The 23,857-nt window shown below is 39.6% G+C and overlaps 1 protein-coding gene across 1 annotated transcript in view; it reads right to left on the bottom strand.

Annotated features, from left to right (window-relative positions):
- dnah5l (dynein, axonemal, heavy chain 5 like) overlaps positions 1–23,857 on the bottom strand; it is a gene marked incomplete at its 5' end in the record, with an annotated part of 260,289 nt that overhangs the window by 59,149 nt on the left and 177,283 nt on the right. The window contains 2 exons of the mRNA XM_073055303.1: positions 3,639–3,803; positions 9,576–9,847. Coding sequence (XP_072911404.1) covers positions 3,639–3,803; positions 9,576–9,847 — 437 coding nt within the window. The remainder of the gene's footprint in view (positions 1–3,638; positions 3,804–9,575; positions 9,848–23,857) is intronic.

Raw genomic sequence — 23,857 nt, 5'->3', positions numbered from 1 at the left:
ACTGGTTTTGTTAACTTACAGTCAAAAGAACATGACACAGATGAATTTCTCCAACAATAAGAACTAGGAAATATTTTTCTTTTAAAAAAAATTCCCTTCCCCCTCTCCTTTTCTTCTATTCCCAACACTGGCCTCTTGTCTCTTCTCACCTGCCCATCACCTCCCCGGTCCCCTCCTATGGTCCAACTCTTGTCTCCTATCAAATTCTTTCCTCTCCAGCCCCATACCTTTCCTACCCACCTGGCTTCACCTATCATATTCTAACTACTCTCCTTACCCTCCCACCCCCCCCCCCCCCGGCATCTTCCACCTTTCTTTTCAGACTGGAAGAAGGGTCTCAGACTGAAACGTTGACTGTCTATTAATTACCATAGAGGCTGTCTGACCTGTTGAGTTCCTCCAGCATTTTGTGTGTGTTACTTAGGAACTAATACACAGTTTTATAGTACTGCAGTAGTATTGGTAGTGTTTTAGTTTTATTCTGTATTTCAGTTAAATACATAATTTGTTATTCGGTTTGTCTTTTTTTATACATTTTCAATTATTTCCATGAAACCACAGCTGACTGGGGCAGCCATTTAATTGGGCCAAAAAGTACTGGTCCCAACATGTCCAAGGTAAGAGGAATCTACTGTATTTGATTTCACTCACTGCAATTTTAAGACCTTATTTTTAACAACTGTTCTACTGCTTGTGTTGCATCTTGTTCTAGTTTGAACAGCGTTTGAATAGGATACAGATGTGGACTTTAGAACACACAACTACCACAGTTTTACACTGTGTGACTTTCTACTAACAAATTCATTAACAGAGAATCCAGTTGGGCCAAAATGCTAGTTTCCATGTTGTATGACCCTATGACTGTAAGTGGATCAATGTATTTATACAAATATATGTAAAGTTCTTGCATATTCATTCATAATGGGAATAATATTAGCAGACTTGGTTACTTTGCCAGGAGGTTGGAAATTCAGAAATGTTCTTTTTTCAACTAATTGTTAAATTTTCACTTGCTTCCTATTTCAATTGGCTGTAAAATTCCACTGCAGTTTTACGTCCACTGCATTTTGCCATACCTTTCCATCACAATGAAAATATTTTGATTAACTTAACAGAATTTTCATAATTGGTTCCTATTATGTTTGACAGGATCCATTATCCATTTGCAACACCAAAAGACAAAAGATATAGGAGCAGAATTAGGACTGGATATATAAGTATTTGTATAGACTTCAATTGATTAAGTCAGCTTGGCTTTGTGCATGGTAGATCATATCTAACCAATCTTAGAGAGTTTTTTCGAAGAAGTTACCTGGAAAGTTGATGAAGACAGAGCATGGCAAGTCATGTTTTCTACACGGACATTAGTAAAGCATTTAACAAGGTTCCGCATAGGAGGCTGGTCGAGAAGTTTCAGTCACTCAGCATTCATTATGCGATAGTAACCTGGATTAAACATTGGCTTTGTGGGAGAAGCCAGAGAGTGGTAGTAGAGGTTTGCATGTCTGACTGGAGACCTGTGACTAGTGGTGCGCTGCAAGGATTGGTTCTGGACCCATTGTTGTTTGTCATCTATATCAAAGATCTGGAAAATAATGTGGTTAACTGGATCAGCAAATTTGCTGATGACACCAGCACTGGGGGTGTAGTAGACAGTGCGGAAGTCTTTAATGGCTTGCAGAAGGATCTGTATCAGCTGGAAAAATGGGCTGGAAAATGGCAGATGGAATTTAATGGAGACAAGTGAGAGGTTTTGCACTTTGTTAGGACCAACCAGGGTAAGTCTTAAACAGTGAACTATAGGGCACTGAGGAGTGTGGTAGAACAAGGGATCTGGGAATAAAGGTACATAATTCATTGAAAGTGGTGTCACAAGTAGATAAGGTCATAAATAAAGCTTTTGGCACATTGGCCTTCATAAATCGAAGTACTGAGTACAGGAGATGAGATGTTATGTTGAAGTTGTATAAGAACTTGGTGAGGTCTAATTTGGAGTATTGTGGGTAGTTTTGGTCACCTGCCTACAGGAAAGGTGTAAACAAGGTTGAAAGAGTACAGAGAAAATTTACAAAGATGTTGCCGGGTCTGGAGCACTTGAGTTATAAGGAAAGATCTAATAGGTTGGGGCGCTATTCCGTGGAACATAGAAGATTGAGAGGAGATTTAATAGAGGTATACAAAATTGAGGGGTATAGATAGGGTAAATGAAAGCAGGCTTTTCCCACTGAGGTTGGGTGGGACTACAACCAAAGATCATGGGTTAAGGATGAAAAGAGAAAAGTTTAAGGGCAACATGAGGGGAAACTTCTTTACTCAGAGGGTTGGGGGAGTGTGGAATGAGCTGCCAGTGCAAGTGGTCCATGCAAACTCAATTTCAATGTTTAAGAGAAGTTTAGATAGGTACATGAATAGTAGGAAAACAAAGGACTGTATTTCCAGGGCAGGTCATCGGGAGTAGGCAGTTTAAATAGTTTTCAGCATTGACTAGATGGGCTGAAGGGCCTTTTCTGTGATGTACTTCTCTGTAACTCCATTTGGCCCATTAAGAGTGCTCTGCCATTTCATCATGGTCAATCCATCTCCCTCTCAGCTCCATTCTTCTCCTAATCTCCTACACGTATATGTAGAGCTGATCCCCAACACTCCTGATGGTCACCCTGCTGTCAATTCTCACAAAGTCTCCAGCATTTGCAACTCTGTCCACAAACATTTTATCATATCTATTCTTCCTCACATATAACAGGGGTTTGTGGAAAATGTGTAACTGCTGATGCTGGAAAGACCAAACCAAATGGAGAATCCAGGAACTATTCAGTAGATTGGGCAACATCTCTGAGAAAGAAGGTTAATATTTCAGCTGATGACTTCATAAAACCACTAACCAGTTCTAATATGAACAGAAAAGTCTGGTTATTTGATTATTTTAAATTTTGTGCTGAAATATAAGGGCTGCAAAATACGTAATTGGAAAGTGAGATTCCTTTTCCTCAGCCTTCTGTTAGGTTTTGTTGGAAAAATAGCTAATTCCAGTAAAATGTCATCTACCTGAAATACTACCTCTGATTCTCTCTCCACAAATACATTCATAGAGTCACGGAGTACAGAAAAAACACTTCAGTCCACTGAGACTGTGTCAACCATCAAGCACCCATCAGAACTAAACCCTTTTACTCTGTTGACATTCCCATATTGTCCCTAAAGATTCTACCACTTAACTACACTATAGAAGAGATGTACTGTGGCCAATTACAAACCAGTATGCTTTTGGCTATAGGAAGAATCCAGGTGCCCAGGGAAAATCTTTATGGTCATAGTGAAAGTGTACAAAATCCATACGAGCAATGTCAATGGTCAGGATTGAAACCCAGGTTGTTGGAGCAGTGAATGGAATAACTGTACTAGCTATGGCATCATGCTGCCTTGATTTTATTTCAGATTCCTGTCACCTAGGGTATGGTGCTGATCCGGTTGAAATCTTTGTTTTCTTCTCCCTAATTCTAAAAGTTCTTGTTTTTAGATGCGGTTGTTCATATAGCAAAGTCACATTTGTGTGTCACTATAAAATTAAGAAAATTAGCACAGATGACATTGTCAACAATAAAAAAGCCTCACTCAGACCCTTCCACTTTTTTTTGTACCTTGGTCTTGGCCAAACGCTCAATATTTTCAGTAGGATCAGAACCCATGGAAAGGAAGCAAACCAAAGGTATTCGATTATCACCTTCTGCCCACATCACTTCCATATCTAGAATAACCCCTTCTGCATATTTTGGTCCAAGGGACTCAGCAATATAATAACGTGCCTAGAAAAAGAAAGATTACTGTGAAATACGGATGCCATCAAATGTACCAGAAAATGTTACAAGCTTTTTGGCTGTTGAAGAAAATTCTCTACAAAAACTATACATTAGCAAATTTTGGGAATATAATCTGAACAAAAAATATATGTAAACTGATTGATGAAAATCATAATCAGCAATATAAAAATGATTTATTGCACTTAAATAAATATAGATTGACTAAACAATGCACAATTAATCACATTTTTATGTTCTTCGTGAAATCATTTCAATGTTCAATAAAATAATATGTTCCGCTTATGCCTCATGCACTGCAGGGAACAATTACCAAATGCACTCAACTGATCTTACTTTAAAAAAAACATTTAGTACAAGGTCATAATTTGAAACCTTAAAATATTTTTGTATTTTTCTTATTGTAAGTTGTATTGCAAAGCATAAGATATAATGCCTTGCATTGTTGAAATATCTATTCAGAGTTTCTTTAGCAATAATAACTTACAAAAATAAACAAGTTCATTTGGTTTCACATTCAGTCTTACCAGTAGTTTTTGTATCCATAGCAACTCTTTCACTTTGAATACCCTTTGCTATTTTAGAGCTGTGTATGAATTTTAATACCTCATGAATGCAGCACTGACCTTTGAAACCCCTAAGCAACACACTATGGATAATACCTAAATAAAAAATGAATAACACCACCTCACTAATATCATGGCCTGATGCCTTTATGAGCATATGCTCTATCAAGGCATTCTGGTCATGACTGAACATAGACTAATGATGACAAATATACTTTAGTAATAGCTTGCACAGCATGAGATTCTTTACACAGCAAGACACTGCTGCAAATCATTAAATACCTGTGCTTGTTTTTCCTTCTGGAAAACTTCTGACAACATTATAGTGTTAGTTATATTCAAAGTTATTTTGAATTGAAAGAATAGATAATAGTTGAAAACAGTAGCCATGTCAATGTTTGTTTCTAAGTTAAATTGGAAATGAAATACTGATGTTGGGTCTACTAGTCTTTTTTAATCCAAGTTGTTAGCTTTTACAGAGGATCTATGGGATCTGTAAAGATGACAGAAACAGCGAGGTTGTTACCCAGTCAAATGAAAGAATCCTCACTGAAACATGCATATAAATCAGACCTCCAAAATCAATTTAAATTTGACTGGATGTAACTCATAACTTAAATATTCAGGGTCAAAAAGGTTGCTTGTTAAGCAATGTAGGTGACAACAAAGCTTCACTCCAAGATGAGCCCAATGCCTTTTATGCTCGCTTTGACCATTAAAACATGGAGGCACCTTCACAAACTCCCACAGCCTCTGATGACCCTATGATTTCAGTCCCTGAGGCCAATGTTAGATCATCCTTCAGTGGGGTGAACCCATGGAAAACATGTGGCCCAGACAGGGTATCTGGTCAACTAACTGATCAACTCACTGATCTCTAGCCTCCTGCCTTGGCAGTCTGAGGTAACCACCTGCTTCATGGCGGCTTCAATTATACTAGGCCTAATAAATTGTGTGATAACCGGGCTCAATGACTATTATCCAGTAGCACTTACATCCACTGTAATGAAGTGCTTTGAGAGGTTGGGAATGAAAAATACGAACTCCTGACTGAAAAGCAGCTTGGATCCTTTCCAATTTGCCTACCGTCACAACAGGTCAATAGCGGATGCTATTGCATTGGCTCTTCACTCAATCCTGGAATATCTAGACAATGATGCATACATCAGGATGCTCTTCATTTACTACAGCTCAACATTCAATACTAATATCACCTCAAAACTAATCAATAAGCTTCAAGTCCTGGGTCTCAACACCTCCTTGTGCAACTGGATCTTTAATTTTTTTCATTTTCGGACCCCGGTCAATTCAGATTGGCAATATCATCTCCTCCACAATCTTCCTCAGCAGAGGTGTACCACAAGGCTGTGTGCTTCAGCCCCTGCTATACTTGCTTCAGTAGATCACAGCTCCAAGGCCATATTTAAGCTTACCGATGACACCACTGCCATTGGCAGAATCAAGGGCGGTGATGAATCAGCATATAGGAGGAAGATTGAAAATCTAGCTGAGTGGTGTCAGGACAATAACCTCTCACTCAATGTCAGCAACAAGAAAAAGCTGATTATTAATTCTGGTGGAGGAAATCAGAGAACTATGAGCTAGTTCTCATCAGGGGATCAGAGGTGGAGAGGGTCTGGAACTTTAAATTTCTCAGTGCAATTATTTTAGAGGATCTGTACAGGGTCAGCATGTAAATGCAATTACAAAGGAAGCACGACAATGCCTCTACTTTCTTAGTAGTTTGTGAAGATTTGGCATGTCATCATTTGGGCATGGGCAAACTTCTATAGGTGCATGGTAGAGAGTATATTGACTGGTTGCATTACAGCCTGGTATGGCAACACCAATGCCCTTGTATGGAAAAGCTTATAAAAAGTAGTGAATACAACCCAGTCCATCAAATGTAAAGCCTTCCCCACCACTGAGCACATCTACATGGAGCGCTGTCTTAGGAATGCAGCATCCATAAGCAAGGACCCGACCACCCAGGCTATGCTCGCTTCTCACTGCTGCCATCAGAAAAAAAGGTATATAAGCCCTAGGATCTGCACCATGTCAGGAACAGTTATTACCTGTGAGACATCAGGCTCTTGAACTAGAAAGGATAGATAACTTCACTCGCCCCATCACTGAACTATTCACACCGAACTCGACTCACTTTCATGGGCTCTTTATCTAATGTTCTCAATACTTAATGCTAATTTATTTATTACTATGATTACTACTTTTTTCTATCATTTTGAACTTTGAAGAATTCACTATTTAATTTATTCATTTTTGAAACATTGCCATCATTGAAAAGGTTAGTATTTGAGGAGCTGAAAAGGTGATGATGAGGCGTTTTCTTGAGCTATACTGCATTTATTGTCTTCTTTAAAATATGGTTCCACAATGCTGTGGGCAGATTTATCCACAATTTAGTCTGAATTATAATAAAGGAACAAAGATATAATCTAGTTCATTATGTAGTGAAACTTCGAGAGAAAATGGAAGTACCTGTTGCTCTTGTCATCTTAATGGTAATGGGTTTGTGAAGTGCAGTCAAAACAGTCTGGACAAGTAACTCCAGTGAATTTAAGGCCTACTTTGTGTCAGGTTTGTGGGTGGTGTGATGGTAGAGGGAATTAATGTGGAGTCCTTTGTTGCAGATATTACTAAACTGGAGAATATAACATCCTGTTCCTAGATTGTGCTTATCAGATGATGAAAAGTCCTTGCAATGTCAAGTGGTGAGTTACTCACTGCAGGGTACTCAGCCTCTGACCTGCTCATGAAGTCACTTTTTTTTATGTCTGGTCAAATTCGATTTCTGGACAATGCTGACACCCCTTCAGTGATGGTAATGGAACTCAATATCTCCAAGAGATTCCCTTTGAACCTTCATCACAACTTGCTAATTATCAGCCCATGCTTGAATGCTGTCTGGGACTAGCTACATGTATTATGGACTATTTTACTTGTTGAGGAGTTACAAATGAAAGACTCTGGAACAGCAAACTAACTTGGATCGCAGCTTGCAAATTTCTATCTTAACTGTGCATGGTCATTGATGCACCATCAATAACTCACGCCGAGACTTAGGAAGTGAGATATCGGCTTTTATTGACTGAAGAACACTACATCCTGGGGAAATGAGGGAGAGCAGCAGGCCACAGTCGCCTTTATACAGGGGTCTGTGGGAGGAGCCACAGGGGTAGTCAGCAGGGTCTTGGGAGGAGCCACAGGAGCAGTCAGACAGGTATATCTAGTTCACCACAGTCATGCTCAAGGAATATCTTTTGGATTCACTACAAAAGAACAGAGAGTGCTGTAACATCACCACTACTCACACTGGTAAAAATTAAAACAGGAAAGTCAATTTATACTCAAAGGACAAAGGGAAATACAAAATGAAGAAAACATGGAAATGGTGAATGAATAAATAATGAAATTCAATAGGAACAAATGGAAAATTCCACAGAGGATGAAAAGATGGGAAAAAATTTAGTCCATGAATTGTGTTGAACATCTAAGGATGAAAATGAAAAAAAATACATAAAATTTGATGCCACTGAAGAGTACTGGACAACAAAGTATACAAATTTCTGAAATGTACAGACAAAAACTTATAGAAGACTCAATCTATTATCTGCCAGCTTGTACTCCTCCCCCTCCTCCACCTTCTATTCGGGCTTAGGGACAAAAGAGCTGATTGTGGACTTCTGGAAAGTTAAGACAAAGGAACACATACCAATCTTCATAGAGGGATCAGAAGTGAAGAGAGTGAGCAGTTTCAAGTTCCTGGCTGTCAGGATCTCTGAAGATCTAACCTGGTCCCAACATATTGATGCGGTTATAAAGAAGGCAAGACAGTGACCTTTTTTATAGTTAAGAGTTTGAAGAAATTTGGTATGTCAACAAATACACTCAAAATCTTCTATAGATGTAGTGTGGAGAGCACTCTGACAGGCTGCATCATTGTCTGGTATGGTGGGGAGGCTACTGCACAGGACCGAAAGAAGCTGCAGAGGGTCGTAAATTTAGTCAGCTCCATCTTGGGTACTGGCCTACAAAGTACCCAGGACATCTTCAAGGAGTGGTGTCTCAGAAAGACAGCGTCCATTATTAAGGACATCCAGCATCCAAGGCATACCCTTTTCTCACTGTTACCATCAGGTATGAGGTACAGAAGCCTGAAGGCACACACTCAGCAATTTAGGAACAGCTTCTTCCCCTCTGCCATCCATTTCCTAAATGGACATTGAACCCTTGGACACTACCTCACTTTTTTTAAATATATCGTACTTCTGATTTTTGCATGATTTTTAATCTATTCAATATACATATACTGTATAAAGTATACTGAATAAGCTTTATTTATTTATTTATTCTATATTATCTATTGCATTGAACTGCTGCTACTAAGTTAACAAATTCCACGTCACATGCCAGTGATAATAAATCTGATTCTGATTCTGCACCCTACCTTCCACTCCTAATGAAGGGTCTTGGCCAAAGCATCATCTTTTTATTTCCCTTCATAAATACTGCCTGACTTGCTGAGTTCCTATAGTATTTTGTGTGTGCTACTCAAAATCTCTGAGAAAGCTGTAATCAAACTGCATGATGTTTGGACAGATAACATTTCAAGTATCAGTGAAGCACAGAATCATTAAAGCACCAAAGGTTATATTGAAAAATGTCAAATAGTTTTCAGTCTTGAAAAGACAAGCTATCTTATCCTTGTAATTTTTAAGATTTTTACAAACTTGCATGGTGACAACAAAACATGAAAATTTACTTTGAATGTGATTACATGGCAAGTAAGCAGAATTTCAAACTACGAAAACAAACTGAGGATTGAAATCAGTTTGTATGCGAAAAGCCATTAATACATTAATCACTTTGAAAAAAACCCAACAAAATACAAAAATCGTTTAGCTACCATCTTGATACCACAAAAAGGATGGTTGTTCTGTTTTTTTCCTGGATAATCAGGGTAGAATGATTCTGTTTAACTATTTTGTATCTTCAAATATTATGGTTGTGCACAGATATTCTTAAGAAAACTTAGAACTTTAATAGAGCAACCTAAGACTATTGCAGTGTTACTCATGTAATAGTGTTGACCCATTTAATATGCATGCAGCATATACACTGCTCGAGATAGAAATCAATAAGTATACAAACTATAAAGATTGAAGAAATTTACCTGAGCAATAGTACGATCTGGGCACCAGCTCCGAATAAGTAATAATTTGCGGAACGTGTCCAAAGTCGTGTCGTATCCATCAGGGAGAGGTGATTCCTCAGGAGCTTCTTCATCAAACCAAGCCTTCCAAGCTTTATCATTTTTGGTCACTTGTGCAAGTAGTTGGGTGAATGGGTACGATTGAGAGAGCTGTACCAGATTTAGCCAGGTTATGTCAATGATCCACTTCTTTGGTTTGGGCTCTACAGAATTGAGGTCTAACGATGCCCCACCTGGCCAAGTAAAATAATGTTTATTGGATTATTACTGTTAAACTCAGAAACATATGAAGTGTAAAACTTCATTACTAATTTTCAAATTTAATACATGGAGAATTATTAAGAATGTATCATTTAGCACTCTATGCTTTCCCAATATAGTACTCTTTACCATCAGTTAAAATCTAAATCTTTTCTAATTCTAATTCTAAATCTTATTTATTGATATTGATTAATGAACGTAGGAAAAATGGGTACACAACAGTTAGTCATAGTTCAACCATAAACTCAATAAACAAAGGATAGGATTAACAGACAATCTGCTGGAGGAACACAGTGAGTTGGGCAACATCATTTAGGTGAAAGGAATTGTCAATGTTTCAGGTCTTGATTCAGGGTTTTGCATTTCTCCAATGACTTTTTGCTCCAGATTCCAGCATTTGTTATCTTTTGTGGTTCCAATGGACAGGGTCAATTGGCTAAGAAGCCTACACCTTCACCTATTTTTTTAGATCTGAGAAGGTTGTGTGAGAGGTCTTCAGCTGAAGAGAAAAGGTCAGTGTATTCCCTTTACTGCTCTCTTTCAGCTGACTCTAACATTGCATTCACATTGCTTCCAACATTGCATTTATCATGAGTAGCACCTTATCATCTTTCATCACTTGTGTGACTAATTGAGTAAACAGGTGTTCTGAGAAAGCTGCACCAGAGTTGACCAGGTCATGTCAATGGTCCATTTGTTTGAAGGGAGTTCTGCAAGACCAAGGTCTAAGAAAACCCCAGGAAGGAAATTAAAATGAGTGAAGTTTGAAGATATATGTTGCTATGCACAAATCACCAAAGTCAGCAGGAAGTTATGAGGGCAAATATTAACCCTTATTGCAAAACAGTTTAGAAATGAGGACTATTGTTAAAAGTATACAAGATGCTGTTGAGGCCGCTCTGGGAAAAAAAACGCATTAGGAAAGTTACAGACCTAGATAGTGTCTCACCTGGCACTCTAAGGCACTGTATGGATCAGCTAGCACTTACCTTCACTGAGATATTTAACACCTCCCTGAAATTAGGCAGGGTACAGGACAGGACAGTTTTGAAGATGCTACAGTTGTTCCATTTTCCAAGAAAGACAAGATCACTGGACTTAATGATTTATAAGCCAGTCACTCTGACTTCAGTAGTTATGAAAATTTTTGAATGTCTGAAGTTGTCCTACCTTAAGTCCATTATTAGTCCTCCATTGACCCACTACCGTTTGCTTATAGAACAAGTTGCTCAGTTAAAGATGCAGCTAACTTGTGCCTTCATTACGTTCTTCGACATTTGGACTTCCAACACCAATGTATGGATCTTGTTTTTAGTTCCGCTTTTAACACTAATGTTCTAGAGTTGCTCCAGAGCCAGCTAACCCAGCTAGCTGTGCCCTACAGCATCTGTCAATGGATTACAAACTTCCTGACAGGGAGGAAGACTTGTCAGATGCAATGTCTATAAGCACAGGCTCTCAACAGGGCTATGTTCTTTTACCCCTCCTGTTCTCACTTTATACAAATGCCTGTACCTCCACAGACAATCCCACTAAAATCCTAAAGTTCACAGATGACACGACCACAGTTGGTTGCATCTCTAATAATGCTGCGACCTGCTAGCAAAGAGAGGTAGACCCTCTTGCAGTATGATGTGCTCATAACAACTTGAAACTTATTACTAGCAAGACAGTGGAAATGAGGATTGACTTCTGCCAACAATTTCCTACCTGCTCCCCCTTTGAAATTAATGGGTCAGGCTGTGTCAAGTTATTCAACGTCCTGGAGACAACCATTACTAATATATTGAAGTGGGAAAAGCACATCACTAGGAAAGCCCAACAGAGATTGTCTTCCTACACCAGATTAGGAAACTTAACATCTCAGGGTGTATCCAGATGAATTTTTACTCAGCCATCATTGAGAGTATTGTGACCTCCTCTATTACAATTTGGTTTCCCACCGCCTCCTCTCTCTCCAAGTCCACATTGCAGGGAGTAGTCCACTCAGCAGAGAAGATCAGTGGCTGCCAGCTACTGACACTAAAAGAACTCTTCATCACCAGAGCGAAGTAAAAAGCTGAAAAAATTACTGCTGACTCAACCCATTCTAACAAATTGCAATCAGGGAGATGCTACATGTCTAACATCACCAGGTTTACACGTCATCTCCAAAGCTTCTTTCCTGTAGCTATCCAGCTTCTCAATAAATCTCACTCAGGTGTTATACCCCAACTGTCCCTGCACAAGATTCATTAAGACCATAAGATATAGGAGCAGAAGTGGGCCATTTGGCCCATCGAGTCTGCTCTGCCATTCAATCATGGGCTGATCCAATTCTTCCAGTCATCCCCACTCTCCTGCCTTCTCCCCATACCCTTTATTCCCCTGTCTAATCAAAAACTTATCTATCTCTGCCTTAAATACACCCAATGATTTGGCCTCCACAGCCATACGTGGCACCAAATTCCATAGATTTATCACCCTCTGACTAAAGTAATTTCTCTGCATCTCTGTTCTAAATGGGCGTCCTTCAATCTTGAAGTCGTGCCCTCTTGTCCTAGAATGGACTATTAAATTGCCTTCCTTGCTCTCCATAGAACCATAGAACACTACAGCACAGTACAGGACCTTCAGCCCTCCATGTTGTGCTGACCCATATAATCCTTAAAAAAAGTACTAAACCCACACTACCCCATAACCCTCCATTTTTCTTTCATCCATGTGCCTGTCCAAGACGTTCTTAAATACCCCTAATGTTCACCACCACCACCATCCCTGGCAAGTCATTCCAGGCACTCACAACCCTTTGTGTAAAAAACTTACCCCTGATGTCTCCCATAAACTTCCCTCCCTTAATTTTGTGCATATGCCCTCTGGTGTTTACTATTGGTGCCTGGGAAACAGGTACTGACTATCCACCCTATCTATGCTTCTCATAACCTTGTAGACCTCTATCAAGGCCCCTCTCATTCTTCTATGCTCCAAAGAGAAAAGTCCCAGCTCTGCTAACCTTGCTTCATATGACTTGTTCTCCAAACCAGGCAACATCCTGGTAAATCTCCTCTGCACCCTCTCCATAGCTTCCACATCCTTCCTATAATGAGGTGACCAGAACTGAACACAATACTCGAAGGCAGTCTCACCAGAGATTTGTAGAGTTGCAACATGACCTCTCTACTCTTGAACTCAATCCCACTGTTAATGAAGCCTAGCATCCCATAGGCCCTCTTAACTACCCTATCAACCTGTGCAGCGACCTTGAGGGATGTATGGATTTGAACCCCAAGGTCCCTTTGTTCATCCACACTCTTAAGTAACTGACCATTAATCCTGTACTCAGTCTTCTGGTTTGTCCTTCCAAGATGCATCACCTCACACTTGTCTGGATTGAACTCCATCTGCCATTTTTCTGCCCAACTCTGCAACCTGTCTATATCCCCTTGTAACCTTCGACAACCTGCAGCTCCATCCACAGCTCCTCCAAGCTTCATGTCATCCGCAAACTTACTCACCCATCCTTCTGCCTCTACATCCAGGTTATTTATAAAAATCACAAATAGCAGGGGTCCCAGGACAGATCCCTGTGGCACTCCACTAGTCATTGACCTCCAGGCAGAATACTTTCCTTCCACAACCACCCTCTGCTTTCTTCCTTTAAGCCAATTTTTTATCCAAACAGCCAAGGTTCCACTGATCCCATGCCTCATGACTTTCTGGATGAGTCTCTCATGAGGTACCTTCTCCTTGTACTGTTGATAATTATTTAGTCTGTTCATATGTTCATATTTATTTAAGTTTGATAACTGACGTTTGCGCATGTAACCATTCTGCTAATTGTTGATTGCTCATGGCAGTCTGCACTACTGCATTGTAAATTGTTGGTTGCCATTGTGTTGTCCATAACATATTGTTCTGTGTTTTATACTTAGCGCTGAACTACAGTCAATTCTATTATGTTTCACTCACTGGCAATAAAGTGATTCTGGTTCTGACCAGCTGTACTGAATTGCAAGACAGGCTAGAAGGGCCATGTATCCTACTTGCGTTTTTATTCTTTTGCTCCTGCACTTTTACTGCAGCTGACGTCACTGGCAACATTCATCTAACATTTCTTTAGTACATTAGTGGGCTTCTTCCCATTATGGTAAAGAAGGTCATTGGCCTTGTTCTCCTATGCATCATATCCAGGAAGTTATTATTAAAATAAGCTCAAGCCTTTGAACGGCAGTTTATTCTGTTGTATTCCCTGATGTCTAAGTTCTGTTGATCTATATTAAAACACTGGAATTAAAATTGCCATATGCTGATTATTTTAATCAACAACAAAAACAGGATGCTAGAAGAACAGAGCAGATTAAGCAGCATCTATGGGAGCAAATGATTGAAGTTAATGCTACAGGTCCAGACTTTGCATCAGGACTGAGAGGCACAAGGAAAGATAGTCAGGAATCAACAGTAGGCAAGAGGAAAGGATAAAGGCTGGTAGGGAATAGATGGAAACAGATTGGACTGGGTGATGGGCAGATGGGAATAAGAGGGGGAAAGGGTGGTGACCCAGAAGCTAGTAAGGTAATAGGTAGAGCCGGATGAGGAGCAGATGATGGATAAATGGGACCAGGTGCAGGAAGAGGAAGGTGGACTGGTGTAAGTATGAGTGAGAGGAGAACATACGGAGTGTAGGTTACTTACACAGGAAAACTGGAAATTAGAATTGGAAAATTCAATATGTGTATGCCTTACTGTCATAATCTGAGTGGAATGTGAGAAGACAAAGTGTCCAACTGTAGAGAAGAATCAAAATCATATGTATGCAGACAGAGCACAGGACCTCTGCCAAACAGTTGCCTAATCTATGCATGGTGTCACCAAAGTAGAGGAAGCCAAATCACAAACACTGAATGAGGAGATGTGGAGAAAATGATCAGAACATGGAGTAGAAAATGAAATTATTATTTTCCATGCCAGCCCCTGATCTTTTCCATATCCTTTTTAGCGATTTGGAAAGAAGCATGGACATGGAAATGCAGAGACTAGGTTAAAAAGCCATTGCCAAGTACTCGTTGCTTCCACACATATACACCCACCACACAAGGATGATATTGCTGTTAAGTTGCTTAACGAGGACTACAATTGTTTCCTACATTTAACAACAAGATCAAAGGTTCCTTTAAGCTTTTTAAGACACAAGAAATATTGTACTTCACCGCTTGCACACAGTAAAGGAGGTGGCATTCCCAATTACATTTCCAATTTTATTTTGTCTGATTAATGTAAAATATAAACACAAGATATCCTGCAGATGCTCAAAACCCAGAGCAACACAATCAAAATGATGGCGTAACTCAGCAGATAAGGCAGCATCTATGGAAATGAATAAACAGTCAACATTTTGGGTCTCAGCCAGAAAAGTCGACTGTTCGTTAATTTCCATAGATGCTACCTGAGCTGCTGAGTTACACCAGCATTTTCAGTATGTTGCTCTAGAATGCAAAATGATTATTTGTACCTAATTTTAGCTAAGACAGTGGTAGAGTTTGCAGAATATACAAAGTCAGTACAATAACCTGAAAAAAATTACATATAATAGAACAATATAATTTGAAATCACAAAAATGGCTTCCTTAAGCTAGGCATAAAATTTCTTGAACACATTAATGAAAAATTGTGATTGGAATTCAAAATACTGCAGCCCTTACGTGAGTCATTTTACAGTGATGACAAGGTGTGGGCTCTGTAACTTTGTGACACCACAAAGTATAAACAGCCCATTACACATCAGTCATAAAATATTATAGCCAATAACCATAAGTGCAACAGAAATAAAATGGTTCATCAGCTGCCACTAAATTACTCCATGTAGGCCATTAACACATTCTATGTCTTTGGATATGACTTTCTTGTTAATGAGTGATTAATGGGAAGCAGCATAGGACATAAAGTTCAAGGCTATCTGGGTTTATTGAAAATTTACTGCAACAAAAAAAAGCTTGTAAGTATTTTGCAAAAGGTTCTCGAGAGATATTAAGGCCCTGGTTAAGAAGAAAAAGCAGGTATCGGCTGGAAGGAGCAAATGAAGTTCTTCAGTAGTATGAGATATGCAAGGGAACAGTTAAGAAGGAAATCAGTAGGGCTAAAAGAAGACATGAGGTTGCTCTAGCAGATAAGGTGAAGGAGAATCCCAGGGGATTCTACAGATATATTGAGAGCAAAGGGATAAAAAGGGACAAAATTGATCCCTTTGATCTGGAAGATCAGAATGGTCATTTATGCATAGAGCTGAAAGAGATGGGGGAGATCTTAAACTGATTTTTTGCATCTGTATTTACTTGAGAGACAGGCATAGAGTCTATATTAGTGAGGCAAAGCCCCAGTGAGGTCATGGACCATACACAGATTACAGAGGAGGAGGTTTGCTGTCTTGAGGGAAATCAGGATGGATAAATCTCCAGGGCCTGACAAGGTGCTCCCTAGGACCCTCTGGGAGGCAAGTACAGAAATTCTAAGGACCCTAGCTGAGATATTTAAAACATCCTTAGCCAGGAAGAGGTGCCAGAAGATTGGAGGTTAGCTGATTTTGTTCTGTTGTTTAATGAAGGCTCTAAGAATAAGCAGGAAATTATAGGCCAGTAAGCCTGACAGCAGTAGTGGGGAAGTTATTGAAAGGTATTCCAAGGGACCAGGTATAGAAGGAACTAATTAGGGATAGTCAACATGCTTTGTGCATGGGAAGCCATGTTTAACCAATCTCATAAGGTTTTTTGAGGAAGTTACCAAGAAAGCAGATAAAGGCAAGGCAGTGGATGTTGACTTTAGCAAGGAATTTGACAAAGTCCTGTTTGGGAGATTGGTCAAGAAGGTTCAGGTGCTTGTGTGGTGAACTAGATATACCTGTCTGACTGCTCCTGTGGCTCCTCCCACAGACCCTGCTGACTGCTCCTGTGGCTCCTCCCACAGACCCCTGTATAAAGGCGACTGTGGGCTGCTGCTCTCCCTCATTTTCCCCAGGATGTAGTGCTGTTTATTCTTCCAGTCAATAAAAGCCGATATCTCGCTTCCTAAGTCTCAGTGTGAGTTATTGATGGTGCATCAGCTTGGCATTCAAGATGAGGTAGTAAATTGGATTAGACATTGGCTTTGCGGGAGAGGCTAGACAGTGGTAATAGATGTTTGCCTGTGACTAGTGTGCACAGTAGGGAACAGTGTTGGGTTAGTTATTACTTGTCATTTATGAACAAGCTGGAAATCAGCAAATTTTCAGGTGACACCAAGTTTGGAGATGTAGTGGACAGTGAGGATGAATATCAAAGCTTGCAGTGGGATTGGACTATCTGGAAAAATGGGGTGAAAAACAGTAGACGAAAATTACTACAGACAAGTGTGAGATGTTGCACTTTGGAGGACAAATCAGGGTAGGATTTACACGGTGAGCAACAGGGCACTGTGGAGTGCGGTAGAACATAGGGATCTGGGAATGCAGATCCATAAATCCTTGAAAGTGGTGTCACAGTTAGAGAGCATCATAAAGAAAGCATTTGGCACATTGACCTTCATAAATCTAATTATTGAGTACAGATGTTACGTCAAAGTTGTGCATATAAGACATATAAGAGTAGGTGAGGCCTAATTTGGAGTATTGTGTTTAGTTTTAGTCACCTACCTACAGGAAGGATGTCAATAATATTGAAAGAGTGCAGAGAAAATTTACAAGTATGTTGCCAGGACCTGAGGACCTGAGTTATTGGGAGAAGTTGAATAGATTAGGACTTTATTCCCTTGAGCATAGAAGAATGAGGGGATATTTGATAGAAGTGTACAAAATGATGAGTGCTATAGATAGGGTAAATGCAAGCAGGCTTTTTCCACTGAATTGGATAAGACTACATGGGTACATTGGAGTCATGGGTTAAGGGAGGCAGGTGAAGAGTTTAAGGGGAACATGATGGGAAACTTCTTCACTCAGAGGGTTGTGTACATGTGGAATGAGCTGCCAGCACAAATGGTGCACGTGAGCTTGATTTCAGTGTTTAAGAGAAGTTTGGATAGGTACATGGTTAGTAGGCTTATGGAGGGCTATGGTCCCAGTGCAGGTCAATGGGAATAGGCAGCTTAAATAGCTCAGCAGAGACAAGATGGGCTGAAGGACCTGTTTCTGTGCTGTACTTCTCTATGACTCTATAACAGATAGGGAAAGACAATAAATTCCAACTGTGTTACTGACACACAAATGCAAAGGACAAATCCTTGAGTTATATTCATCATGTACACATTCATCATTTCATGTTTATGATCCTGATAAGCATTTAATTATCAAGAATAGATCCAAAAATAGTTAGGCCAGCTCATTACAATATTACCATCTCTTTCATGCTATCATCAGTCAAGATGAAATTATAATACATTATGCAACTTAAAACTCATAGTTAAGCAAATGTGTGCATGACTCTTCACTCCACATTTGTATAATGTTCTACATATCTTCAGGGCCAATGTGTAAAGTTAACACATTAATTTAACAGCTCATTTAATTCTTTTAGAGGTGATATTTAAAACTGACAATTTTCTTTAATTTGAAAAGTGAATAAAGTTAATCCTTTAATTAAAATGCTTCCTTCTATAGATCCTTGCAGGATGAATGAACACTATTACACTGGATCTCAAAAAGATATAGAATTGCCTACTAAGTACTTTTAGCAACATTTCAAAAACCCTTCAGCAAGCCACTAATTCAATAACACAGCACTTCCTCATGCATTTGACCATAATGTTTGTAATGATAACATATTGTTGTTCTCTTATTTATTAATGAGAGCTGGACTACATGACTATAATACATTAGGCTTAATGTCAAATATGTTTAATATATTTATTCTGACAGCTACCACGCTTTTTGTGCTGTACAAAACAAAGCATGTTGACTTCCTAATCAAGAGTAAATATCATAATAGCATAATAATTCAAATCATTTTTAAGTATCAGCAACTGAAATAAAGGTTTTAGAAACCTTTTTTTTCCTGGTGCAATTCTCCCTGGTTATCCATTTTGATGCTTTACACACAGATGATTCCAGTGTTTAGCTTAGTATACAATTAATCAAACTGCACAGTTAACTTTTGTATTTTGTAGAAATGCTATTAAATATGTTACATTACTGCAGACTTGCTAAGTAAATTAATATATTAACATCTGGGTGCAGTTTTTCCATTCAAAAGAAACTTTCTGATAACTTGATCCATCACAGTAAGGAATAATTAGAATTAAAAGTAATTTTTACCTGATATCGGTTGTATTAATCATGGAACATAAAAAGTAGAAAATCTACAGCACATTATAGACCCTTTGGCCCACAATGTTGTGCCAACATCAGTGAATATCACCAGCAATGTTCCCTCTAATTTTTAGTAGTCAGTGTGCACAAAAATCTTACGTTGTGCAATTTTTTTTCCTGTGACAAAAGTATGTGTGCACTGAATGCACACATGGCACAGTTTATGTAGGCTTACAAAATATTTGACATAAAACTTCACAGAATAACAACAAAATAACATACCTATTTAAGTCACTCAGTTACTTTTTCTCTCTCCTGTCTTTGGCATTTACCCATTCTTTGTAAACTCTATCTAGAATAATAGAACTTCCATCCAATTGATAGCATTTGATTCTCATTTACATATCCAAATGACATTCACCTAAATGGTTTCTCAGCTTGTTTTTGAGTTGATTCATTAGGCTAAAACGTCGCTCACTGTCCGCACTAGGCGCAAGAAAGGTTCCCCCAATATCCATCAACTGTGCAAGATCACAAAACTGTTCATTTTGAAGTACAAATGCCACCATTTGAGCAAAGTTTGAAATCAGTACAACAGCAACACACACAAAATGCTGGTGGAACGCAGCAGGCCAGGCAGCATCTATAGGAAGAAGCACTGTTGACGTTTCGGGCCGAGACCCCCCCCCCCCCCACCGTGTTTACTAGTTAACAAAAACATTTAGCTAAAAGATTACTTTCAATAAGTATAATTATTAATTACTGCCTTCTCCCCATATCCTTTCACATCCAGACTAATCAGGAACCCACCAGCCTATGTCTTCAATGCACCCAGTGACCTGGCCTCCACAGCTACCTGTGGCAATGAATTCCACAGATTCACCATCCTCTGACTAAAGAAATTCCTCCTCACCTCTGTTCAAAATAGACATCCCGCTATTTTGAGGCAGTGCCCTCTGGTCCTGGACTCCCCTACCAAAGGAAAATTCCTCTTCACATCCATACTATCTAGGCCTTTCCACATTTGATAGGTTTCAATGAGATCCCCCCTCAATCTCCTAAACTCCCATGGTTACAGGCCCAGAGCCTTTAATTACTGCTCGTATGATAATCCTTTCATTAAAGGAATCATTGTAATGAACCTCCTCTGAACCCTCTCCAAAGTTAGCACATCTTTTCTTAAACAAGCAGCCCAAAACTGCTGACAATATTCCAGCTGAGGCCCCACCAGTGCCTTATACAGTCTCAGCAATACATTCTTGCTTTATATTCTAGTCCTGTTGAAATGAATACTAATATTGTATTGGCCTTCCTCACCATTGATCCAACATGTAAATGAAGCTTTAGGGAGGACTGCATGAGGACACCCAAATCCCTTTGAACCTCTTTTTTTAAAAAATTTTCTTCCTGTTTAGTAAATAGTGTACGTTTTTATTTCCTCTGCCAAAGTGCATGACCATGCAATTCCCGACACTGTATACCACCTGCCACCTTTTTGACAATTCTCCTAATCTAAGTCCTTCTGCAGCCTCTCTGCTTCCTCAACACTACCTTCCCTTCCGATTCTTCATATCGTCAACAAACATGGTCACAAAGCCATCAATTTCATCATGCAAATCATTGACATACAACAGAAAAAGAAGCAGTCCCAACACAGACCCCCGTGGAACAGCACTAGTCACCAGAACTCAATAAGAAGAAGAGAAGAAGAATATCCCTTAACTTGGCAGTGGAGTTATTGGGGCACAATGATGACGGTGTTTCTGTAGCAAGCTATTCTTGCTTTTACAAGGCCGAGTTGCTAGCTTGACGCTCAACCTGACTTGGATTCGAACTCGGGAACCTTCGCTCTGGAGTCCGGCACTGATATTATTGCGCCACCAAGGGGGACAGAACCCAATAAAAGAGCCATTTATTCCCACTTGTTGCCTCCTGCCAATCAGCCAATGTTCTATCCATGCTAGTATCTTTCCAGTAATATCGCGGGCTCTTAAGTAGTTTAGCAGCCTCGTGCAGTACAGTACCTTGTCAAAGACCTTCAGAAAATCCAAGTACACAACATCCACTGATTTTTCTTGTCTATCCTGCATGTTATTTCTTCAAAAATTTCCAACAGATTTGTCAGGCAAGATCTCCCCTTGAGGAAATCACTCTGCTTTCAGCCTATTTTGTCATGTGCCTCCAAAGAATCCGAAACTACATCTTTAGCAATCAATTCCAACATCTTCCCAACAACTGAGGTCAGGCTAACTGGCCTATTTCTTCTGCCTCCCTCTCTTCTTGAAGAGTGGAGTGACATTTGTAATTTTCCAGCCCTCCGTAACCATGCCTGAATCTATTGATTGAAAGATCTTTATTAATGTGTAGTCCATCAGGTCAAGGTGACTTACCTACCTTTGGAGCTTTCAAATTCCCAACTAACTTCTCCCCTGTAATAACAACTGCACTCACTTCTGTCCCTTGACACTTTCAACCTTTCTACATACTAGTGTCTTCCACAGTGAAGACTGATGTAAAATATCTATTCAGTTCATCCACCATTTCCTTGTTCCTGTTACTACTTCTCCAGCGTCATTTTCAAGTGGTCTGTTATCTATCTTTGCCTCTTTTACTCATCATACACCTGTAAAAATTTTTGGTATCATTTTTGATATTTTTGGCTAGCTTACCTCATTGTTCATCTTTTCCCTCCTTCCTGCTAATTTTTGCTTTATTATATGCTCTCTCTTCTGCTTTTATGTTGGCCTGGACTTCCCTTGTCAGCCACGATTCCAGCATCCTGCCTTTAGAAAGTTTCCTCTTCTTTGGGATGTATCTATCCAGCACCTTCTGAATTGCTCCCAGAAACTCCAGCCACTGCTGTTCTACTATCATTCCTGCTAGTGTTCCCTTACAAACAGCTTTGGCCAGCTCCTCTCTCATGTCTCTGAAACTCCCTTTACTCCCCTGTAGCACTGATTCATCTGACCTTGGCTTCTCCCTCTCAAATTGCGGGTGTATGCCATCATATTATGATCACTTTTTCCTAAGGGTTCCTTTACCTTAAGTTCCCTAATCATATCCAGTTTTTTGCACAACACGCAATCCAGAATTGTTTATCCCCTAGTCAGTGGGCTCAACCACAAGTTGCTCCAAAATGTCATCTTGGGGCATTCCAATATTGCTCTCTCGTAATCTAGCATCAACTTAATTTTTTCCAATCTACCTGCACATCGAAATCCTCAATGACAAATGTAACATTGCCTTTTTGACATGCTTTTTCTATCTCCCACTGTAATTTGCAGACCTCATCCTGGCTACTGTTCAGAGGCCTGTAAATAACTCCTACTGGGGTCTTCTTACTCTCTGCTCTACTCTTTGTATACACACAACTGTGTGGTTAGGCATAGCTCAAATACCATCTGTAGATTTGCTGACTATGCAGCCATTGTTGGTAGAATCTCAGGTGGTGACGAGAGGGCGTACAGGAGTGAGATATGCCAAATAGTGGAATGGTGCCGCAGCAAAAACCTGGCACTCAGCATCAGTAAGATGAAAGAGGTGATTGTGGACTTCAGGAAGGGTAAGACAAAGGAGCACATATCAATCCTCATAGAGGGATCAGAAGAGGAGAGAGTGAGCAGCTTCAAGTTCCTAGGTGTCAAGATCTCCGAGGATCTAACCTGGTCCCAACATATTGATGTAGTTATAAAGAAGGCAAGACAGCTGCTATACTTTATTATGAGTTTGAAGAGATTTAGCATGTCAACAAATACACTCAGAAACTTCTATAGTTGTACTGTGGAGAGCATTCTGACAGGCTGCATCACTGTCTGGTATGGGTGGACTACTGTATATGACTGAAAAAAGCTGCAGAAGGTTGTAAATCTAGTCAGCTCATTTTTGGGCACTAGCCTACAAATTTCCCAGGACATCTTTAGGGAGCGATGTCGCAGAACGGCAGCGTCCATTATTAAGGACCTCCTGCACCCAGAGCATGCCCTTTTCTCACTGTTACCATCAGGTAGGAGATACAGAAGCCTAAAGGTGATTTAGTAACAGCTCAGTGATTTAGTAACAGCTTCTTCCCCTCTGTCATCCGATTCCTAAATGGACATTGAAGCTTTGGACACTACCTCACTTTTTGTAATACACAGTATTTCTGTTTTTGCACATTTTTTAAAAATCTATTCAATACTGTATTTACTTCTTTATTTATTATAATGTTTTATTTATTATTTTTTCTCTCTCTGCTAGATTATGTATTGCATTGAACTGCTGCTGTTAACAAATTTCACATCACATGCCGGTGATAATAAACCTGATTCTGATTCTGATAGAAAAAGAGAGAATTTGTGGAATGCTCTCAGATGGCTTTTTGGAGCAGGTTGTGGTTGAGCCCACTAGTGGATCATCAATTCTTACAGTTTCTTAACTCTACTCACAAGGATTTGGTGTCACCTTTCTAAAGAATTGATTTTTTTTTAAACCAGGAGAGCCATTCGTCTTCACCTGCCTACTTGTCTGTCCGTTCGATAGATTGTGTATCCTTGCATATTAAGCTCTCAACTACAATTGGTTTTAGCCATGACTCAGTGACACTCACAACATCATACCTGCCAATATCTGACTGTGCTACAAGATCATCCACCCATTTCATATACTGCATGTTTTCAAGTATAACACCTCAGTCCTGTATTTGTCACCCTTTTCAACTTTGTCCCTCTTTTACACTGCAACCCATCCCACTGACTGC

The sequence above is a fragment of the Hemitrygon akajei genome, chromosome 8, assembly GCF_048418815.1.
Source record: "Hemitrygon akajei chromosome 8, sHemAka1.3, whole genome shotgun sequence".
Taxonomy (NCBI): Eukaryota; Metazoa; Chordata; class Chondrichthyes; order Myliobatiformes; family Dasyatidae; genus Hemitrygon; species Hemitrygon akajei.
Note: the sequence above shows the minus strand (reverse complement) of the source record. Positions and strands in the feature narration are given on the sequence as shown.